At 35.2% G+C, this 21533-nt stretch overlaps 1 protein-coding gene across 2 annotated transcripts; it reads right to left on the bottom strand.

The window, feature by feature from the left end:
* Positions 1–3277: 3277 nt before the first annotated feature.
* On the bottom strand, positions 3278–21196 carry LOC116166176 (regulator of G-protein signaling 17). 2 transcript variants are annotated; one of them, XM_031481038.1, is made up of 6 exons: positions 20814–21196; positions 18835–19028; positions 12606–12692; positions 12479–12540; positions 11886–12052; positions 3278–4249 (listed from the first exon to the last, which is right to left on the bottom strand). In XM_031481038.1, the coding sequence occupies exons 2-6, from the start codon at positions 19026–19028 to the stop codon at positions 4034–4036; spliced, it is 726 nt and encodes a 241-aa protein (XP_031336898.1). In that variant the 5' UTR covers positions 20814–21196; the 3' UTR covers positions 3278–4033. The 2 variants fall into 2 exon arrangements, with proteins under 2 accessions (XP_031336898.1, XP_031336899.1); XM_031481039.1 differs by lacking the exons at positions 18835–19028; positions 20814–21196 and adding exons at positions 12986–13167; positions 13217–13354.
* Positions 21197–21533: the final 337 nt, after the last annotated feature.

The raw sequence follows: 21533 nt of genomic DNA, 5'->3' as shown, positions 1-21533 counted from the left end.
CCCCCCCCCGGCACCTTCATTACTACACTAATACTTTAATGACCCGTAAGTACCCAGTCCGCCCCTGTGTATAATTTTCCTTTTTTACCAAAATTCGAGTACACCAAAATTTCTCGGGAAAACACTTTCTTATTAATTTGGGTTGGGTGCGTAGAATCCACATCAATTCGTACTTTTTCGATCAGACTTCTCATTCAAAAGTTATAGACTAGAAACCAATTTCGAAAAAAATTCAAAGGCCTGTAACTTTTGAACTAGTAGCCCAATCTTGGAACTGTTTGAAATGATGGATTCTACAGGCCACATTCTATAAGAAAATTTGTTTCCGGGTCGATCTGCGACAATTTTTATTTCGGGGTTCAAAAAAGGCAGTGTATAACCTTCCTTTTTTACCAAAAATTGACTACACCCAAATTTCTCGGAAAAACACTTTTTCTTATTAATTTTGGTGCGTAGAATCCAAATCAATTCGTATTTTTTCGATCAGACTTCTCAATCAAAGGTTATAGACTAGAAACCAATTTCGAAGAAAAATTCAAAGGGCTGTAACTTTTGAACTAGTAGCCCAATCTTGGAACTGTTTGAAATTATGGATTCTACAGGCAACATTCTATAAGAAAATTTTTTTTCCGGGTCGATCTGAGACAATTTTTATTTCGGGTTCAAAAAAAGCAGTGGTAATAACCTGCTTTTTTTTTACCAAAATTGACTGCAGCCAAGAATTTTCGGGAAAAACACTTTTGCTTATTTAATTTTGGTGCGTAGAATCAAAACAATTCGTACTTTTTTCGATCAGACTTCTCAATCAAAGGTTATAGACTAGAAACCAATTTCGAAAGAAAATTCAAAGGGCTGTAACTTTTGAACTAGTAGCCCAATCTTGGAACTTTTTGAAATTATGGATTCTACAGGCCACATTCTATAAGAAAATTTTTTTTCCGGGTCGATCTGAGACAATTTTTTTTCGGGGCTCAAAAAGAGGCAGTGTATAACCAGGGGCGCACTCGCCCGGGGGGGGGGCGGGTGACGATTGCCACCTGGCCTGTAGATAATAATGGCCCGTTGGAAATTTATAAGTATGTGCTGTATTTAGTTTCTTGCACCATTAATAAATTATTAACACGTTTCTCTAATTGGGGTTGATGTTAGGTTGTTAAAAAATTCTGTTTTAATGGAAGTGTTTTACAATGAATTTATCATTTTTTGTCGTTGCATGAAAGATCTGAAATACAATGATAGGGGACGCACCTCGTGTGGATTGTATATTTTGTTACTTTTAATTATCAGCTGCAATTAAAAAAAACTGTATGGTAATTTATTTTCGAGAAAGGAGTACTTTAAAATGTTTTTGTGGTGCACCTCAGAGCTATCCCCCCCCCCTCCACCTTCATTACAACACTAATACTTTAATGGCCCGTAACCTATGCAATTCCACCTGGCCCGCAGTTACCCAGTCCGCCCCTGGTTATTAGATATAATATGCTGTATGCAATTGAGTATATAAACACAGGGCAAAGTTAAGATGCCAAGTTCAACAAATTTATAGTTAATATTTGAGATGATTCGAACAGCACGTCTTTGTATAGCGAAAATTCGCTGACCCCATGCAATGATTGCATAGCTCATGACTGTATGAAAATAACCATAATATGCAGCAATTGCAGTATCAATAGAAACCACCGACTTTATGGATCTGAGTAAGAAACACGCCTCTGACAATCTACTTGAAAGCTGTTCGTAGTGTTCAGAGCAATTTAGCTTAGGATCAATATATACTCCCAAAAACCAAAATTTTTACAAAGTTTCTTCGTATTGGCTATTTGAATCCTGTCTTGAACTGGTCTTGACAAATCAGTGCATTTATATATGCCATGCCATGTACAAATACAAAGCCGTCGTTTTCGTTACCTAAACGCAAGACCTTACTTTCAAGCTAAAGATGTGTTGGTACGAAACACCGTGAATTACACTTTCACTTACGACTGCGGGCCTATTTCGATAGCGAAAGTTTCTCTTAAAAATTCATGTGGAGGAAGTTCTCATACGAGACTTTGAGGCATTATGTAAACCAGCTATCGAGATTTGGGCAATATTTTGTAAAATACCCAATTACCTGTGCTATAGCTAACTTTAACATCTAATAGTGCGCTACCTTTTTATTTACTCCGCATGGAACCAAGTTTTGGAAGGAGATATTACTTATTTGACAATAAACCACTAAACCGCTAAACTTCACACCAAATTTCGTGTAATTGTCACATTGCTCCAGAGTCTTCAAAAGAATCGCCTATCTCCATTTAGAAATCAAAAAATCAATAGCCAAGGCAGTACATGAAGACGAGAAACGTTAGGTTCAGTAGAAATAAGCAATTTTATTATCTTGATTTATAAGGAGGAGGCATTTGGCGCTGACAACACTCACATTTGGTTTGATAAATTGATTTGGGGTGGATGTTGGGATAATTTTTTAGAATTAATTTGATTCAATAATTTAACTGTTCGTTCTCAAAATTTCCACGTTTCATCGGAAGATCAAACTGGAACAGCTCCTTCCATTATCATTATTTTTGTAACCACCAAATGAGCGACAGATCTTTCAAGAATGTCGTCAGTACTGTGACCGATATGAATTGCTCGAAATGAAAATCTTTGGGTATATAGCAATGGTACAAATGACAAGAAATAATCATGCCTTGCAGTTTACTTTTATTTAACAAAACTTAATTGTTTGGAACATGTAAAATACTACCTAGACACAATATTCAATAGAAAACACCTTATTTTATCTAACTTATCAAAAAATAATAATACCATCTACAATAAGCCCCAAATTTCACTGCACACAACAACTGTTTCCATTAAAGTGCATTTATTGTGAATACTACAGCATTCAACTAATTTTATCTTTGCTAAAAAAAAAGAGCAGGACGAAACTGTTGCGAAAAACAAAATTAGTTGACAATTTGATTTGAACGTATTGAAAAAATACTTCCTTTATCCAATCATGTATGTTAGTAATGACAAGCGCACGCATAAGAATTTTGTAAAAGCTTTATGGGGTTACTAGGAGTTTTGGAAACAAATAGGCGAATTAAAGAGTTCATCCGGTTTCCTAATATTCTACTATATTTGTTCAGAAATTCCATCTCTAAGGGTTGCTAAGCAAAAAGAAAGGGATTATGCGATGATCCTCGCCTTGTAGGGCGAGTACAATTTAATCAGTGTTCATTATCTGAAACGCACACTGCTTCGTTATTGGAAATAAAGACAACAAACGTACATTTCATATTTATTTATATTAACTCACAGTGTGTCGATTATTAGTGTACGATATTATATGGGGGTACATATTGTGTGCATGCAAAGGTGGATGTGTTTATGTGCTGAAACGCTGTGTGGTCGAAGTCGCTACGTAGTAATGGTAATAGTATAGTAGTAGTATTAGGTATATCACATCATCATATTGTTGTAATAGGGCCGCGCAATGCGTGCAGATATATACAAGATGCGCTGCCTAGTGGTTGGGAAGGATGCTATGACTAGTGAGAACAAATAGCTCTTATTAATAGGTATTCTTATCGCATTATTATACCGTCTCCTAAACCTAGTTTACGTGAAATGAACGATAACTTTGTTATGATTCATGACACAACACTAATAGTTAAGAAATGAGCGTTGCCCTTAGTAACAATGTATTGATTGATAAGGATAACGCTATGACTGACTGCACGTTGGTAACAAAATAACGGTTTTAAACATCACAAAGTGTCTATGGTCATGCAATATTTTTTGGCGGAAAGCGAGGAATAATCCATGGAATTGTACTAAATGGAGCATTTTCTCCATCGAATCCTTCACAGTGCAATAGGCCCTATCAATCTTACAGCGTTGTTCACCAACATTTATTGTTATATTGCTCGTTTCCTCAACATTTCGCCAACATAAAACAATTACCAAGTTGATTTTGTGCGTTCAAATATATGGGGCCCAATTGCGGGTCATTATAGGCCGCTTAGAAGGTCCATTAAATTAATTAGCCGCACGGCCCATCCGTTCCTACCGATTCTACTGTGTCCGGACCAGGCTGCTGTTGGGCTAGCGACTTAAATAGAGCCGAATTTACAAAACGTGGATAACTGTCTCGATGCATCAATGTATAAATTTGAAGTTGCGCTTCGTCAAATGTATGAGGCGTTGGCTCTACCATATTTCGATTTACAATCTCCCTTACTCTCGAATCCAAAGAAACCTGCAAGCAAATCGAGTTTTTAGTGATAGTTTGCTATCGCATTACGCAATGAATCCATGTTTTCAAAATGATGACGACCATATTTGGAATTATTGCTTCAACTTTTGCCAAAATTCATAATTTACTGACTTTAATATCACACTTATATTTAGAAACTATAATGGTTAAGGGAAGGATAACCAAATCTGTCAGCAAAAATGTATCAAAACCTAATCCTTTCAAAGTATGTACATTCATATGAATGGGAATACTATTTTATTCACAATCGTTTATTGTAAGAAACACTAAATATAAGGTTTTATTAATGTTCGGCCTCCACTACAAGAAAATAAAACAACAATTAAAAACTGAAAAACATAGTGTAGTTATTGACCAAGATCTGGAAGAGTATCATGAGTAAAGAGTATCATAGCCTCACATTTCTACGAATTATTTGCACATTGCTTTAAGATTGTGGTAAATTTAGGGCTTCTCCCGCAAGTTTTTTTTTTGTTGAAAACGCTTAATTAAGGTGCCCTCAAATCAATTTTATCAATGATCGTACTTGGGAGGCGTAATAACGTCACGTGTCCCGTGTCCGAAACACTATTCAGTGATTACATTTACATGTTTCTACATTGGATTCCATCATTGATAAACTGTAAAGTAAAATGGAATACGTTATTTGAAATCTATGTCTTTTATTATTTTGGAAAACAACTTCTGAAATGCACATTGTAAATATTACGTAATAACGTAAATATATTCTTAAAACCTCACCTTCTGTTGATGTAATGATGCCGAAATGTAAATATAAAAGAATGATATTTCTCTAAAAATTAAACAGTTACCTATTTGTTGGTAATTCAAACTACAGATATTATACTTTGTTTTAATAACACTTTATAAATCTCATAATGAATATAAAAAATGTTTTTACTACTAATTAAATCAATCTGAGCAAATTAGGAGAAGGCTCATAGGCGCCAAACATGTAGATCCGGCCCTGAATATAGTAGGTAATCTTTTACGAACTGAATGTGAGGTGAGGCCTAGTTTCTCAATTGAACATATGTGAGTATTTTAGTATTTCGAATAAATTGCATACAAAAGTGCATATTTTAGTGCATATTGTACCATGTTGGTAAGGATATCGCAACATTAAAAAACAAAATAACGATTAAATGTCACAATCGTAATTTCCCGATGAGAGTTAGTGTTCTGCAAAAGCTTTTTGGTGAAATTGATACATATTTACGAAACCTTTATGGGCTATAAATTATAACAATAATATACAGGGGGGGATATTAAAAATGGAACTAAAGCTCTCACGCTCAAACCGTTTGATATATAGAGATGAAAATTAGAACGCTTGCATTTAAAATTATTTCACACATTTTGAGGATAACAACATTTTTTTGACACATTGTTTGTGAGTGCGACCACCATCTTGAATTTTTTTAAATGGCAATATAGGTTGTGCGTTACGTCATTAGAAAGCTTATTTTTTTCTCTTTCTGGCTACCTTAAACATGTATGGTGTTAAATCAGAAATTAATGCGGAAAAATTAGAGAAATCTTGTTATACGTTTGCCTTGCTAATGTACCTATTGCACTTTAGATTAAAATACTTTTAAATTACAAAAAAATACTGAGCAGGTGTTTAATAAGTGGCAAAAACACTTCTAATTATTATATTACCACGTGATAAGTAAATCTTAATTTTATGAAATATGGCCCCCTTACTTGACAGAGTTTTTTCTCCATTGTTTTCTAATTTATAATTAAGGTAGTAAGAAAGAGAAAAAAAATCTTTCGAATGACGTAAACATGACTTAGGTTGCTATTTAAAAAATCCAAGATGGCGGTCGCACTCAAAAACCATGTGTCCAAAAAAATTTTTTTAATCTCAAAATATATGAAATAATTTCAAATAGAAAGTTCTAATTTCCAGGTCTGTATCTCAAACGGTTTGAGCGTGAGAGTTCTGGTCCCATCTTTGATAGCGACCCTGTATAACAATAACAAATCCCGAAATTGCCTTTTGCTACAATTTTCATTTTTTAATTTTATAGTTAGTAACATTTCAATTTTCTATTTTAATCATAATTGAACAAAAAACAAGTAGATTAATTGCTTTTAATCTCATAGTTAACAAACAAACTTATTATTTTAATAAAAATCGAACAAATAAAAGGGGTTTACATTGCGTCATTAAATAAAATTAATTTTTTATTCAATGATTGCGTTATTTTTGCTAAAATTACAGATTCCACTGCAACACCGATGTGGCCAATGTGCTGATTTAAAATTAATTGTTAATTAGTTTTATTTTTATAGTTAACAAGATTGCTTTAATACAACACACATTCATTACTTTAAACAAAACGCAAATGGATAGGTCTTCACAAGTACCTTTATGTAAATCCAGCGATTCTAACTTCCATGTGTATCTTTTATCGAAACTTTGCTTTGACGTGTTGACCCTATCAGCAAATACGTGTCGACCAAACCTTCACTCTCCCACTGTGAGTGTCCTTTTCCCACACACCGCCTTCCAAATATTCACACATAGTTTTTACCACATCGATTAAGACGTTCCGTTCAGAGTTTCAAATTCTTTTTTTAAGTACCCTCTTCCGTGACCCCATTGTCGAGACATTTGCACTTGCGTTTTGGTAGTGTAAATAGTCTCATGTGACGCTATTTCCTCTAGGAGCATCCATTGCAAGTTTTGATACTCGTCTAAAATATTTCCATATTTCCCCAATTAGATTTTAGAGTAAATATCGAATGTGATCAGATTTTAGCTTTATCTAGAAGTCTCATTACCCAAATTACATAGATATTTTGCTACCCCAACAAAATACCTATGGTCGCAATAATTGAACTATATCCTACAAATTATTAAAGATGTACATAGCTTACTGTGCTAGTGAGTAGTGACGGTATTTACCCTGGACCTTTTAATCTTAACCTGCTGAACCTATTTGCACAGATAGGGCTCTCGACAGAAAAGGTCGATTCCTATGCCTTAAGCCGGTTGCCATACGACACATCCTAAGTTGTTGACTCTTCAGCTAAAGGTTCGACACAGGTATTGGTATTTGTTCCAAAGGACTAAGATTGAAAATTAACCAACCACTATGCAAATTCTCTACTGAATTTCAATCCGAATTCGTACTCTGTGGGCACTAAGAGTATCCATGTTACGAAATTAGAACCACCCCCTCCATTCGACAAAATCATCAAGTTGAGATCAATGCAAGAAAGAGATTTAAAAAATGCACATTCACCTTCTATTATCCCATCAATATGATGCTGTAACAACGTAATGGACCTATACATCAGATAGATCGCTTATTCTGCTGTGAAAATATTTGATTATACTGTGATAATAATAAAGCAAACTATAATTAGACTTTTATGTCGCTCGATCACTTAGCATTCGACAGTTCGTCGTGGAGTACGTGTTACTAAGAAACTTGTTGTTCCACTCTTTGTTCGGCCGGGAATGAATAAAGATCTTTATGAATGGACACGATATTATGTCAATAGTCACTAGACGTGTTGCTGCGCCGATCAAATCGATTTGACCATATATACACACAGACGTCGTCCCAGTTACAAGAAATTATTCGCAACTGTATCGATCCCATAAGTACCGAGATGGCTTGAAGGCATTCCAATTACCGAAATAGGTACAGCAACTGTATTAAGAGGTTTAGTGGATTGGGTTACAATATTGAAGAATTTCGACTAATCAAATTGAATCTAAATTGGTACTTGATACTTTGACATATGCATGATTATTTCCAATATTACCGAAATAGGTACAGCAACTGTATTAAGTCGAGGTTTAGTGGATTGGGTTGCAATATTGAATTTCGACTAATCAAATTGAATCTAAATTGATACTTGATACATTGACATATGCATGATTATTTCCAATATTACCGAAATAGGTACAGCAACTGTATTAAGAGGTTTAGTGGATTGGGTTACAATATTGAAGAATTGCGACTAATCAAATGAATCTAAATTGATACTTGATACTTTGACATATGGATAATTATTTCCAAAATCAATCGTCCTCTTCGAATGGTAATGCTCGAGAGTGTTGAGGAGAATTTCTTAAAATATAAGTGGATTTTGATCGCAGTTAGTAGCAACTGAATGTTGAACGATAGTTTAATGTTTAATAACGTTTAATATTTGTGTGTATCTTTAATCATACACTGGATTACAGGAACATTTTGGAAGTGAATTAGTGACATTAAACCTTCAACTTAACTTCAAATGTTCTTATATGCTAGAAAGACACAATGTGGCAACAAACGGAGATTGCAGTGTGATTACCTTGTTATGGTGTCTCACATACATCGACCCCTTCTCAATTGTGTTTGCTGGAAGTGTTCAAGAAAAGGAAACGCGCACTATCTATCTAGACTGGTGCACTTTTCGAAGTTTTTCTGTCCTAGGAGCATTTCAGACAACGTTTGGCCAACAAGGCTTTTTTTACTAATTGGTACCTCCTGAACACGAATATCGATGTTGGCACCTCGAAATCTGAACCGGAAGTCCAGAATTCAAGATGGCGGCCCATTTCCGAAAATGTTTATCTTTTCACTCATGCGACCGATTTTTTCGATCTAAAAACTAATTATAATGTTCTTCCTGACGTACGTCACGATAATAAAAGTTAACTATTGTTTTAACAATAATGTAATAGTTTTTTTAGTGGCAGGATGCGTAAAATTAAGAATTAAGAAATTCCTAGCTCTCCCTGCCAAAAGGAGGACTTACAAAACGATTGTTTCTAGTAATCCTGACAGGTATAAGTATTCCCGACATGCGTTTATATTGCATAATTCTCCTTATAAAGTTTAGATAACTACAATCTTTCGAATTGTACGTTAATTTTTAAATGAAAAAAGTTAAACTAACCGATGTTTCGGAATATTCTTATTTTGCTAGGTATTAATTACCGTTACTCAGGATATATTATTATTATTCAAGTATGAAATCATATAGAAAAGTGAAAACAAATTTATCTTATTTTCATGGTGTTAGGTCAATCGTCTTCTTGAGAATATAGGGAGTACAATGTACAAATCAGTTGAGCCTTGCAACATTAACAAAGTTTTGACTATTTACAACGACAAAGGACGATATCTAGAGCAGCCTTCGGAATTAATCTAACGTTGTGAGAATGAGAATGTAGCCATTTTCAATTCTTTCCCCAGGAAATCAAGGATAGATATGCTAGTCTGAGCTCTGAGTGACATTTCAGAGTTTAGGGTCAAAGAAGTACATCTTGCGATTTACACCTGATATGCCGTAATTAGGGAAATGGACGAAATGCTAGAAAAGATTAGATGGAATCCCAAGAGAATGGAGTTCAGGATTGTTAGATCTAAAGCTTCGCAGCTCCTGAAATCTGGCAATACTTCTCCACTCTGGGAAGTCCTACTTGATTAACCGAGATGGGGCCAGGGACGTGCGCATTCTTCCAAACGGATGTCTGGTAGCGACTTCTCCCTACCGAACTAAGCGGGACGCGCACCGTCGGTGGAAACTATGGTATCAGCTACCTAAATAGAGGAAAAGACGCCACCTAAAATATTCGAGCCAGGTCGATACTCTAAACAAGTGAAGTTTCATGTACCTAGTTATAATACCAACCTTGTATAGTTTTGTCACGAAGATTTTTGGAAAAGATATATCTTCTCGCTGAGCAGTATGGTACCCAGCGTGAACAGTAAGGAAGAGCGCTTTTGAAACACTATCTGGTTCACATCCGGGTTCGGATATCGATATTTGTAAATGTCTAGTGGGTTGGGTTGGTAGACCAGCCTTGCCTGAAACCCCCCCTTCTTAAAAATAAAGGTAAAAAATAAATAAAGAAATAAAAATAAATGCATCCAAGCGTGCAAATTCACAACAGCAATGACGTGACATCACGTCTTCCTGTGATAGCGTAAAAGGACAGGATATTCGTTACTACTGCTTTTGGCCAGTTCCTCTGCACATCATTATGGATAGGAACAAATACATATCTTTCTTGAAGTACCGGTCAGCAACCAAACTTAGTTTGCCAGTATTTTCTCGGTGATGAAGAAGCAACAGAAATACATATGTATATGTAGCGTTATCCTAGTACCCGCTTGTGAAAAGCTTGTAAGGAGGAAATCGGTGTCGTCTGACGGTTACAGAAAACATTTCTTTCATCACTGAAGCCTCCAGCAATCACCAGTATGCCGTCAAATGAGGCGTCTTCAAGGTGATGCGACAATAACTCGTTTCTTTTGTTTTCCTCTAATGAAAGGAAATTCTTCCATATATGTGAGGTAATGGAACATCGCGGATATCTATCACACGACGTACAGGAACCAAAATGCTTGCCAAAACAGAAATAATTTAATAATTACACGATGTGAACAAATTTAAACAGTAGCCATACAGTACTATGAAAAAAAGGTTTCCACTTTTACGCACTTTGACGTTAGAAAAACTATGGAATCATTGTTTAAACATTTGTTCACTATTATTATCGTGCCGTACCTCCGTCAGGAATAACATTATAATCCGTTTTTAGCTCGAAAAAATCGGTCGCATGAGTGAAAAGATCAACATTTTCGGAAATTGGCCGCCATCTTGAATTATGAACTTCCTGTTCAGATTTCGAGATGCCAACATCGATATTCGTGTTCAGCAGGTCCAAATTAGTAAAAAACGCCTATTTGGCCAAATGTTGTCTGAAATGCCCCTAGAACCTGTTAAAACGCTGCTTTTTATAAAAGTGAACCAGTCTAATCTCAATTTAGGATAAAGAGTGTGGTCATAATAATTTTTGCAAATTCGGTAAAAGTCTAATAGGTTACCGGTCAAGTGAGTCATGTTTTACTCAGATCTTACAGATATAACTGTCATAAATGCTTATATGTATACACAATGACGTTTTGAAGCACTTTTACAGAATGGTGTGTAACGATTTACAAAGCACAGGTATTCTTTCAGTCTGAAATTGGCGATAAAGTAACTGCCCTGTTTGTTGGTGTGAGTTTTCACATTGTTCCGAACAAAAATAAATAAACATAATATAGGCACTCTATTATGGCGATTATATGGACCCCTCCGAAACCATGTATACGCCAACGCCATAAACTCGCATATTCAATCCCCCATCCTTATAATGTTCAACATAACGAGGCAAAATCTGACTTTTTCTTTCTTATACTTGTCAAACTGCAAATTCCATTAAGTGGCTGAAAACCCATTTTAACGGGCAGTCACATTTCCTTTAAATATAACCTTATCTTTGGATTTTCCTTCCTAATTTTAGTTCAGTGTATGCGGACAATGAAATAAAAATGTTAATTCAAATCGAATTACGACAAATAAATCGAGTGGAAGTATTACTCTATGAAAGGGCTGACCTGGAAAAAACTTTTTTTAGAAAAAGCTTGAAACGGGTTTATTAGCTAACCGATTGTGAATAAAATTAATATATAGACGAGTAGTGTTCAAACTTCAATTGGATTGAATATTAAAGTTGTTAAACAGAAAAACAATGATTTCCCAATAAAAATATACGCCTGCGTAGGCGAAAAAGTGCATAATCAATAATTAACGCCAATGAACATTAAAAACACACCTCCTTTGGTGACAATATTGAGATGTAGTCTTCGTAAATAATACGCGCTTTTTCTTCCACCGCGTCTGGGCTACATTCCTTTTTAAGATCTTCGCAGGCTAACCAAAACAGAATATTTTCTTCGGAGTATTCGCACCGTAGAAAATCACGAAAAACCTGACGTCCAGCTGCAAAAACAATTCATCTTAGAAGTAATGCAGTAGTGTACCTACGGTATGAAATTTCTCAATATAAACTGTCAGAAAAATGCGAATCGTACTCTCAATTTACATTTTAGGCATAGTCTCTGCAATATAATGAAATATTGTCACTCGTAGTCATCGATTTCACTACGATTGGTAAATATTTGAGTAATTCGATCATCCGACTGGGTAGTTATATTCACAAAATTTTAATCCCAAAGAACAAGCATCCAATGACAAAAAATGCAATATGATCTAATTTCAATTACAGTTGGAACCGAGCTACAGAAAATAGAAATCAATTTCAGGGAAGAAATAAATAATCAAGTTATTGGAATAAAGCAATAATTTCCGGACAATTTACGACGGTTTTATTTAGTACGCAGTTCTCTTCCAATTGCAAATACATACCTGGGCTTCTCATTAGCTTATCAAATGACTTTCCCCAACTTCTAATTTCCTCTAAAGATGGTCTGCAAAAAAAAGAAATTATGAGTTCTCATGCCAAACTAATTGAAATTGAAAAAAAAGCACTTACGGCGGCTCTCCATCACAGAGGAGTAAATCTGTTACGTTAGAATTCTTAGTAGGCCCATTTTCATCATTACCTTTCCCGGGAGTTAAACTGAAAGTAAAGCACAGAATCACAACGTGGAAACGAAAGGTATTGTAGGTACTTCGTTGGATAACATTTTCTTTTAATAATAGCAAAAGATGGAACTAGAGCACCTATCCTTTCGCTCTAATTGGGTATTGTAAAATTGGAATTGGGTTAAGTAGTCGGCATAACATAGTTTTTCCTTTGTAAATCTCGTTTTCTCAAGGGCTAGAAGTTTATTGACAAAAACACAAAAAGGGTCAATTTTGAATTTGACCTTCTTGAGCGGTCCGACTACGAAACAATGTGTCGATACTTACTTTTTTTGTCTGATTCCACAACGAAATAGCCACATTATTTGCAATTCAATCGGAAAAGGAGAAAAAGTCGGTGCGTTAATTTGTTGGTCATAATGGAAGAATGAAACTTATCGACTTTTTCAAACGATATGCACACATTTGCTAGATTATAATGATAGATGGAGTAAAAATATTTATGTTTTCTAAAACAATGAAATGTCATAAAAGAAAATTTGCTTACTACAATCTTACATGACTTGCCTACCATTTCATTACACAAAGATATGTATGTCCTAGTTCCGTGAAAGTGGTGGAATCCTTACCGATTTTTTTTTGCATTTTAAAATAACCATGGAGACCGAAGCGGAACTAGATTACATTTTTCTGTAAAAGAACGAAATTTCTTCTTCGATCATTTAGACTATACGACTAGCATGTACTGCAGCAGATTTCATTTTATTTTTGCGCATGTTACCTTTTATCAAACGACAAGGTAAATGAGATAAAGGCGTAACATTTCACTTTAAGGGTAACGCATTTACCACGTTGGCAATTAAACTTTCGAGTGGCTTTAAGTGCATCTTACACAAATTCCTCGACAGAAAGTATACTACACCACGGTTAAGTACAGAAACTTAATATATCGACTGTATATAGAGGTACGTCCATTATCCAATCCATTAAAAGAACATGTCCTGACTGTACTTTAGACGCAAATTTTTATATTAGCCTTCCCTTCGAATAATCAATTTAAAGTTTCTATTCAAATACAGTGGAAGGTAATAGTTAATGAAAATTGCCACCCTTAGAGCACATATATTTCCCATAGTACATCGCACCGTATTTTATTCACATGAACAGGTTCATTTCAACACCGTTATTGAACTAGCACATGATTCGGTGCTTTTAAATTTTATTGATTTATCCTTAGCCTTCGACGTAGGTACCTACTAAGTTCCATTACACAGTACAATGTAGCAAATTTGGCATATGTAGAATATGATAATTTAACCGACGTCAATCAGACATTATTAATTTAGGAGCAATCGACACTCGGAACAAGAGCTTCCGATTAGGTATGTTGTTCATTTCATGAATGTATGTATAACGTTCATAACTAAGGGACAAAACGTATTGACGTTTTCCGGGAAAGCGCCTCTAAACATAAACTTATACGCACGCATAATCAAACGTGGTTCTAATGCTTGAAATATTTTCCGACGAAACTGCACGCAATATTCATGCTCCATTTTATAAGCGCCACCCCACTTTAGAATGAATAACACATGTCACGTGTAGCACTCTTAATCCGATTGATAAAATCCTCCCGCATTTTACTAAATTAAAAACATCAGTTGCAGTTTGGAGTACCCATTTTCGCATTATATTTCCTGAGAAGAGGAAGAGAGTAAAAAAGTAGTGTAGGTATGACTTTTTTCTCGTCCAATAATGAATCGGTGAGGAATTTCCATTTAGAAGTACTTCAAAAAGGATGAAATATTATCATAGAGACTAGCCTGGAAGCTTGATTTGACTATGAACGTTGGTGCATTCCTGATATACTGAAAAGAAAAACTCAAATCACTTTTAATATGAATTCTTATAGAGCATTACCCTTTTTGTTTGTATAGATCATTTTTAATTAAAACATTTTCCATCGAATATATCTGTTTCTCGAGTTTAATAAATTTATTAATGAAAGTCATATACGTTTAAACTTGTTCATGTAGAGAAATAATAGAAATGTACATTTATTTATAAAATAGCTATTATTTAAAAATGTTGATACAAGATATATTCATGTTCAGTAAAAATCTACAATTGTTTAAAAAATTTTAAATCTCAGTTCCAAGAACTTTAGTTAGAGCCTCATTTTTAAAAGACGATTGTATTATCCGTCCATCCGACTAATCTCATACCAGATGACACACCATACCACAAATAATACTTTCAAAATACACACATAACTTATATTGGGATAGGACACTACTCACAGAAAAAATGATTTACAATAATAGACGTTATGTGCCCAGGGAAATGTAAAAGCAGAGTGGGCGTTGTTAAAAAATATAATTAGTTGCTGTCATTTTAAAATTGAAAATATCAGTCACTTTACATATAAATAAATGAAACCTTTAATTACTTGTGAATATATACTGTACAATAGAGAGATTACACTTATAGATAAAATACAAAACTCTATTTCCATAACAGACATTGCAATATGCGTTAAGAGAAAAGTCAGGGAGTGTTTCTTGCAGAGCGAATATACCTTGCGGCCGAGTTTTATTTTACGACAAAAATTCCGGGTTTTTTAATAATAATAATAATATTTATTGTCACCAACAGATTAACCAATAAGGGACAATGTTAAGTTACAATGTACATTCACTAGAGGATAGAAAGAAATAAAACATGCTTTAAACAAAATATGATATCAACCAAAAACAAAGATAATTCTAGTAGATTATTCGATAATAATAATAATTAAATGAACATAAATAGAAGCCTTAAAAATTAAATATTTTCATTGATGAGTTGTAAAATATTCTTTAAAGTAGTGTTAAAAAGGTCAACAGGGTTACAAATACTATTATAATAATAACACATCTCATAAATTGGGGAGTTGAACATAATATTCGTTCGATATTTTGGCAACTTAAACACAGTCCCATGTCTGAAGTTGAAGGGAGGCACAGAAAATCTTAGTACAGCTAGCAGCGATGAGCAGTCGATATTATTATGTACTAAGTTGTATAGGAAAGACATACTAATACGTTTTCTTCTAGTTTTCAGAGCCATCAGGTCAAATTGCCTTAGTAATAGGTGTTGGGAATACCCTTGGTCGGGATAATAACCATTTACCCGAAAATGTAGATATTTTACAAATCGTCTTTGTACTTTTTCAATATCGTTTACATATTTTTGGTAAAATGGATCTATTTTGGATCTAATTATTGATACATATAAAAGCTTTATGGTTGATAAATTATTAAAGTCGATACAGGTACGAGAAATAAACCCAAGCAACTTAAGGGCTGGGTTGGTAATTGTATTAATGTGAAAGGAGAAAATAAGCTTACTGTCAAAATGAATTCTAAGATCTTTTACGATCATTTGCCTATCGAATCGTTCATTCTCCAAGTTATACGCGTATTGAAGTGGGTTCTGCTTTCTAGTGAAAGACACTACTTTGCCTTTTGAGATGTTTACAAGAAGTTTGTTCTTCTCACACCAATTACTAATTCTAACGAGTGAATTCTGCAGAAACTCGCAATCTTCAACAGTGTTAATTTCTGTATATTTTTAAGTCATCCGCAAAAAGTTGTTTTTTTACATTAACTATAGCAGACAAATCATTAATAAAGACCAAAAAGAGAAAAGAGCCCAGGTTGGATCCCTGTGGAACACCTGAGGTAGGAGCGTAGGGTTTAGAATTGAATGCGCTATAAGACACAAATTGACGGCGATTCGTTAAATAAGATCTAATGAGCTGAACAGCAAAGGAACTAAACCCATATTCTTCAAACTTTTTTAAAATAATAAGGTGGTTAATTTGGTCAAAAGCTTTACTAAAATCAGTAAAGATAGCGTCTACTTGTCCTTGTTGATCGAAGATTTCCGTACAGTAATACATGAAGCAAGCTAAGTTTTACGGTTTTATTAACGGATTAAACGTGATTGAAATTGTATGAAATTAAGCCCCCTTAAAAGTGTTCGCCCCTGGTAATTGCGCCTCTACAAAGCCGTTTTAAAGCTACAAGTATTGAGAACGGAGGGTAAATAATGCAACATATCACTTTTCATCCACCATTGTAACGAAGTTCGAAGAGTTTAATTTAAATGTGCGTTTTCTACTAAGGATTTTGGTTTTAACTGTTGATAGTGTAAAAATTTAGCTTTAGTTAATTTCACATAGTTTTCCATTAATATATGACTATAATAATTTTAAAGTTTTAAAAAACTCTGTAATAATAGCCTCCGTAACAATCGCTAATTCATTTGCTATCGGTGTTAAACTAGGTTAAAGATTTTCCTCTATGAAAAGCAAACTTATACAATAATGCTTCAGACATGCACAGTTTATGGTACGACGTGGACGATGCACAAACAATTCCCCTACTGAAAATCGTATGCGATTCTTCGTATCTTGTTATAAATTAAGACAATTTACACAATTTTAATGCTTGCCCTAGGCGCCATTAGGGCATGCTACGCCACTGGTTACGTTAGGACGCTCCCTTTTTCTCGTGTTTGTCTTTATTTCTCAAAACGCCATTTAGTAGCTTCATAAAGTAGGTAAATAGCAGTTTTGATCTACAATAGAAACAAAGATCATTTTGTATAAAAAAATATTGTTTTGACGAACTGCTCGTGTAAAAATTTACTTTGTATAACCTTCAGAATGGAGCTGGAGCTTCATCAAATTATGACTATAATCACTATAAATATTTCCTAAATACAAATACTTTTAATGAAGCTTTTAATTTGCAGCCAAAACGGAAAGCTTTAGAAACTCTGTAATTACTATGCTACATTATAGGTTTCTTTGCCACTACAAACGTGTTTCTATGTATGCAAATGTTAAACTATTGTTTAGATTCAAGAATGATGTGTATATTGGCTAGTGGCGGAGCGAGGGGGGCGGAGGGGGGACCGCCCCGGGCGCCATCCGGCTTTTTGTACCCTACAAATGCAGGCCGGCACTCCGTTCTGCAGATATTTGCACTGGGTACGCATACACTCATTGTTTTTCCACAAGCGATCTTCGACGAGCTTTCATTCGCTGCCAGCCAGCCGGCCAGCTAGCCGGCCAAAATAGGATGAAAACTGCATTTTTATAAATAATATGCAAAAATACGCCAAAAACAACAAGGCCCAATAACGAATAAAGATCGAAAAAATTACTTTAGGAACTCCGTACATGGTGCAAATTGACAGTAGATTTGATTAACTAAGAGTAATTTTATTTGAAATTCGCAACCCTTTTGTAAAATCGTGAATATCCAAGCATTTGCACCCCTATTCTATAACTTAATCATCTCATCGAACCCATGGCATAGCTAAATTTGGCGCACGAATTGAAAAAATTATAAATAAATATATTTCCATTCTAAAATTTATGCAAATTGGTGTGTACATTCAGATGTAATGAGTGATACATAAAGTTTGCATAATTTTCTGTAAAGTTACTTTCAAAAATATACAGTGTTTTATTGATTAGAGCTCAAATCGAAAAAACTTAACAGATTCATTCAATCATAACGCTTGGGTTCAATTCAACCACCTCTAGCTCAGAAGTTGTACAGAAAAGCTTTTCAAAAGTGTTTTTAATGTTTCGAAAATATTTAATTCGGTGATATTTCGAAAACGAAATCCAAAAGAGGAAAACGAAAAATAGAAAAATGTTTCTTTTTGGAAAATATATAACCCACTTTTCTTTGTCTAATAATCCCAGTTGTTATACCCTGTATACACATTTTGTAAATGAGACAGGTAAATGAAAAATAAGGAACGTCTCACCACTTCCTATATATTGTTTTATTTATAAATACTCCTCGCGCTGGTAAAGGCACTTTCCGAGTCTTTGTCACAATACGTTATGTAGACTCACGCACGTAATCGGGGAAATTAATATCGCCCCTTTAGAATTGCATAAATCCCAAAATTCTCCATTTCAGAAGCAGCAACTCCAGTTTTTTGCTAATGTCGTTGTTCTAGGCCCACTTGTCTAATTGCGAAATAATTGGTCTGATGGGGAATTGCAAAGGAAATTTGTGCAATCTTTAAATGTCACGAAAAACATGTAAAAAAGTACCAAAAGGAGATTCTGACAAAAAAGGATGATATAATAATAAAAGGTAACTTACCAGGAACAACTACAGCAGCAGCACCAACACAAGCAGCATTGCTTGTTACGCAAATTTCCCACCGCCGAGGTTGGGCCTGGTGAGGCAAGAACTTTGGAGCTGGGTGTCGTGAGATTATTTGAGGAGCCCCGTAATCGACAGGCTCCACCTGCGGCTCTGTTGTCTGACACCCGCTCACTCACGCTGCAGGACATCTAAAATGATTCCAAAATTTAATTATACACCATCGGACACTAACTGGGACGTAAAGTTTGAAAAAGAATTTTTGTTCACTCCGCAATTGGAAATTGTGCATTCGTGACTAAAGACCTGGAGATTATATACAACGTATGAATGAATTCAAAATCATAATACGCCAACGCGAAAAGGTGGTGAATTAGAATGAAAAATTTGTTAACGAGAATAAAGTAAAAGAACCGTCAATTTTATTTGAAAAAAGTATATCACCTGAACGAGCGCGATTTAATTGCTAAAGTTGGAATCACGAAATTAGTTAGGAAATAGACCTTCGAATCCTATATTATTACATGAATCATGAATTAGATCAACCCTCTGAGACTATAGTTATACATATATTAGGTATCTAGTACAGAAGGAAAAACTTGCTGTTTAATTCATGATTTGATGTAAACTATTCACATAAACTCTTAATTAATGGTGATTTCGGATTAATACCATTGCATAGGTGCTTCAATGAAGCGCGAGTAATTTCATTAAACAGATTTCGGAATTAAAATCGTAATTTAAAGTGTAAAAAACCCACGCATGTGGAAATAATGTGGAATTGGAAAGAGTTTCCGTTAAAATGTTTCCAATTTCGCGTGGGAAAAAGTATATCAGACCCACTTGAGAATACATATAACATTGCGTAGCTGAAAAGTGCTGATGAGTATTAAATTCCAAAGTTTAGGTAAATTGAATGAAACTGTCACGATTAGTTAATAAAGGTGAATTGAAATGTTTTCCACAAAAGAGTCGCATAGTTAATTGATCAAAAATCTGCTTTCATTCGATTTCCAATTCAAAAAGTGTGAAAACCTACCTTATTGCCAAAAAATGAATACTTAAACCAAAAATCTTGTTGGACCCACTACCACAGTCAACATCTCATAGCCAAGGAGACACTAAATCATCGTTACAGAGTGCATCAACAAATTGCATATTTTGAATAAATACTCGTACATTCGTGCCCCATAAACAACAAATCACTTCCGAGTTTTACGGAAAAGCACGATGGCCCGATAACATCCCTGAAACTACCCCCATCCGTTCTCTAATTAAATTATAAATCCGATTGCAAAGGACCAATACAATTCGCTATTCCGCATGTGTAATAAACCACCATGTCACGATAGACGATGATAGTTTGACAACAAAAGACTGAACAGCGGCCACTTTAACATTTCGCTGCTAAGTGAAATCGTGGTAAAATTTCAAATTATGAATATGAAGTTTTGAATTGACGCAATGCGTATCGTTTTAACCCGCAGAATGGTGAATGTAAAGTTTGGAACGAAAAGAACTTTGTCTACTTTCATTGTAGATGGGAGTTCTGGGTTTTGCTTTGCTTATAAATAAGTGATAAATAATCAAAATGTGGATATTTATCTTGGCTGGTTAGCGCCGCGATGTAAACCCGCTATAAAATTAGGTCAAACACACTTATTATAGCCTAGATTCGTGTTTGTATTGTGTCTCTCTCAATGCTCCAAACAATCTCATCTAAACAACTGGTGTATCAAACATGATCAGTCACATGGGGGACAATAATAACGGAGCAACAATAATTAATGACAATTCAACTACTTGTTGCGCTATTATAAATCAATGCAGCCTTGATGGCTATAAATTGAGTACACAATTTGACTTATACCAGATAGCGGAAGACATCGAAATTTTTGGGACACACTCCAAGGAGTAGTTTAAATCTGGATATTGATCTGAGTGATAGTAAGTATAAAGCTGACGTCACCGTATACCTTTATCAATGGCCATGAAGATAGCGGCTGGCACACGTGCCCGGTGCACCCGAGGGGCAGCCCATGCCCCAACGGAAGTGATATCACGCGTTTTCAGTATTGATTCAGCACCATGACCGTAATACTAGTTGAGACGCGGCCTCCTAGCCGACTCCAGCCGCTCCCGGACGGCTCGCTTCTTAGGAGACACTAAACACAGCACTGCTCCCTCATTTTACCCTAAACACCACCGCACACACCCTACCTAAGCTGCCTTTCCCGCGTTACACCCATTATGTTAAATTAGATTCGCGATCTTATAACGCGATGGGAGCGGGTTTAAACAAGCTTCGACTGCGATGTGCGTTATGAGCTTTCGGCGCGCGTCGTTAACATGGCGACGACGCCTGGCGTCTTTGCGCCGTTCATTTTCTGCGCTGTTGCTTTATGTCTGCTGATCAAACCTCCTTCAATGTTTTCGCCATCGTATTCTTAGTGAATGCGAATGGCCGCCCTGATCTTACATCTATTTTGAATCTCTATTCTCCATATGATTTTCGGTTATTGATCTCGATAGTCCTGTACTTGCGCCATTCGCCCACTCAAAGTCAAGCAACCCACGCAAGCTTTCTACTGATCGAAACCTCGGTTCATTGATACTTACAGTTACGCAATCATTACGCTCAGATTGGCATTTGCACCGTGACCCCAAACTTAAAGGAAAGAAAATCACTAAGTGAC

This window comes from Photinus pyralis, unplaced genomic scaffold, assembly GCF_008802855.1.
Source record: "Photinus pyralis isolate 1611_PpyrPB1 unplaced genomic scaffold, Ppyr1.3 Ppyr1.4_LG3a, whole genome shotgun sequence".
Classification (NCBI taxonomy): domain Eukaryota; kingdom Metazoa; phylum Arthropoda; class Insecta; order Coleoptera; family Lampyridae; genus Photinus; species Photinus pyralis.
Note: the sequence above shows the minus strand (reverse complement) of the source record. Positions and strands in the feature narration are given on the sequence as shown.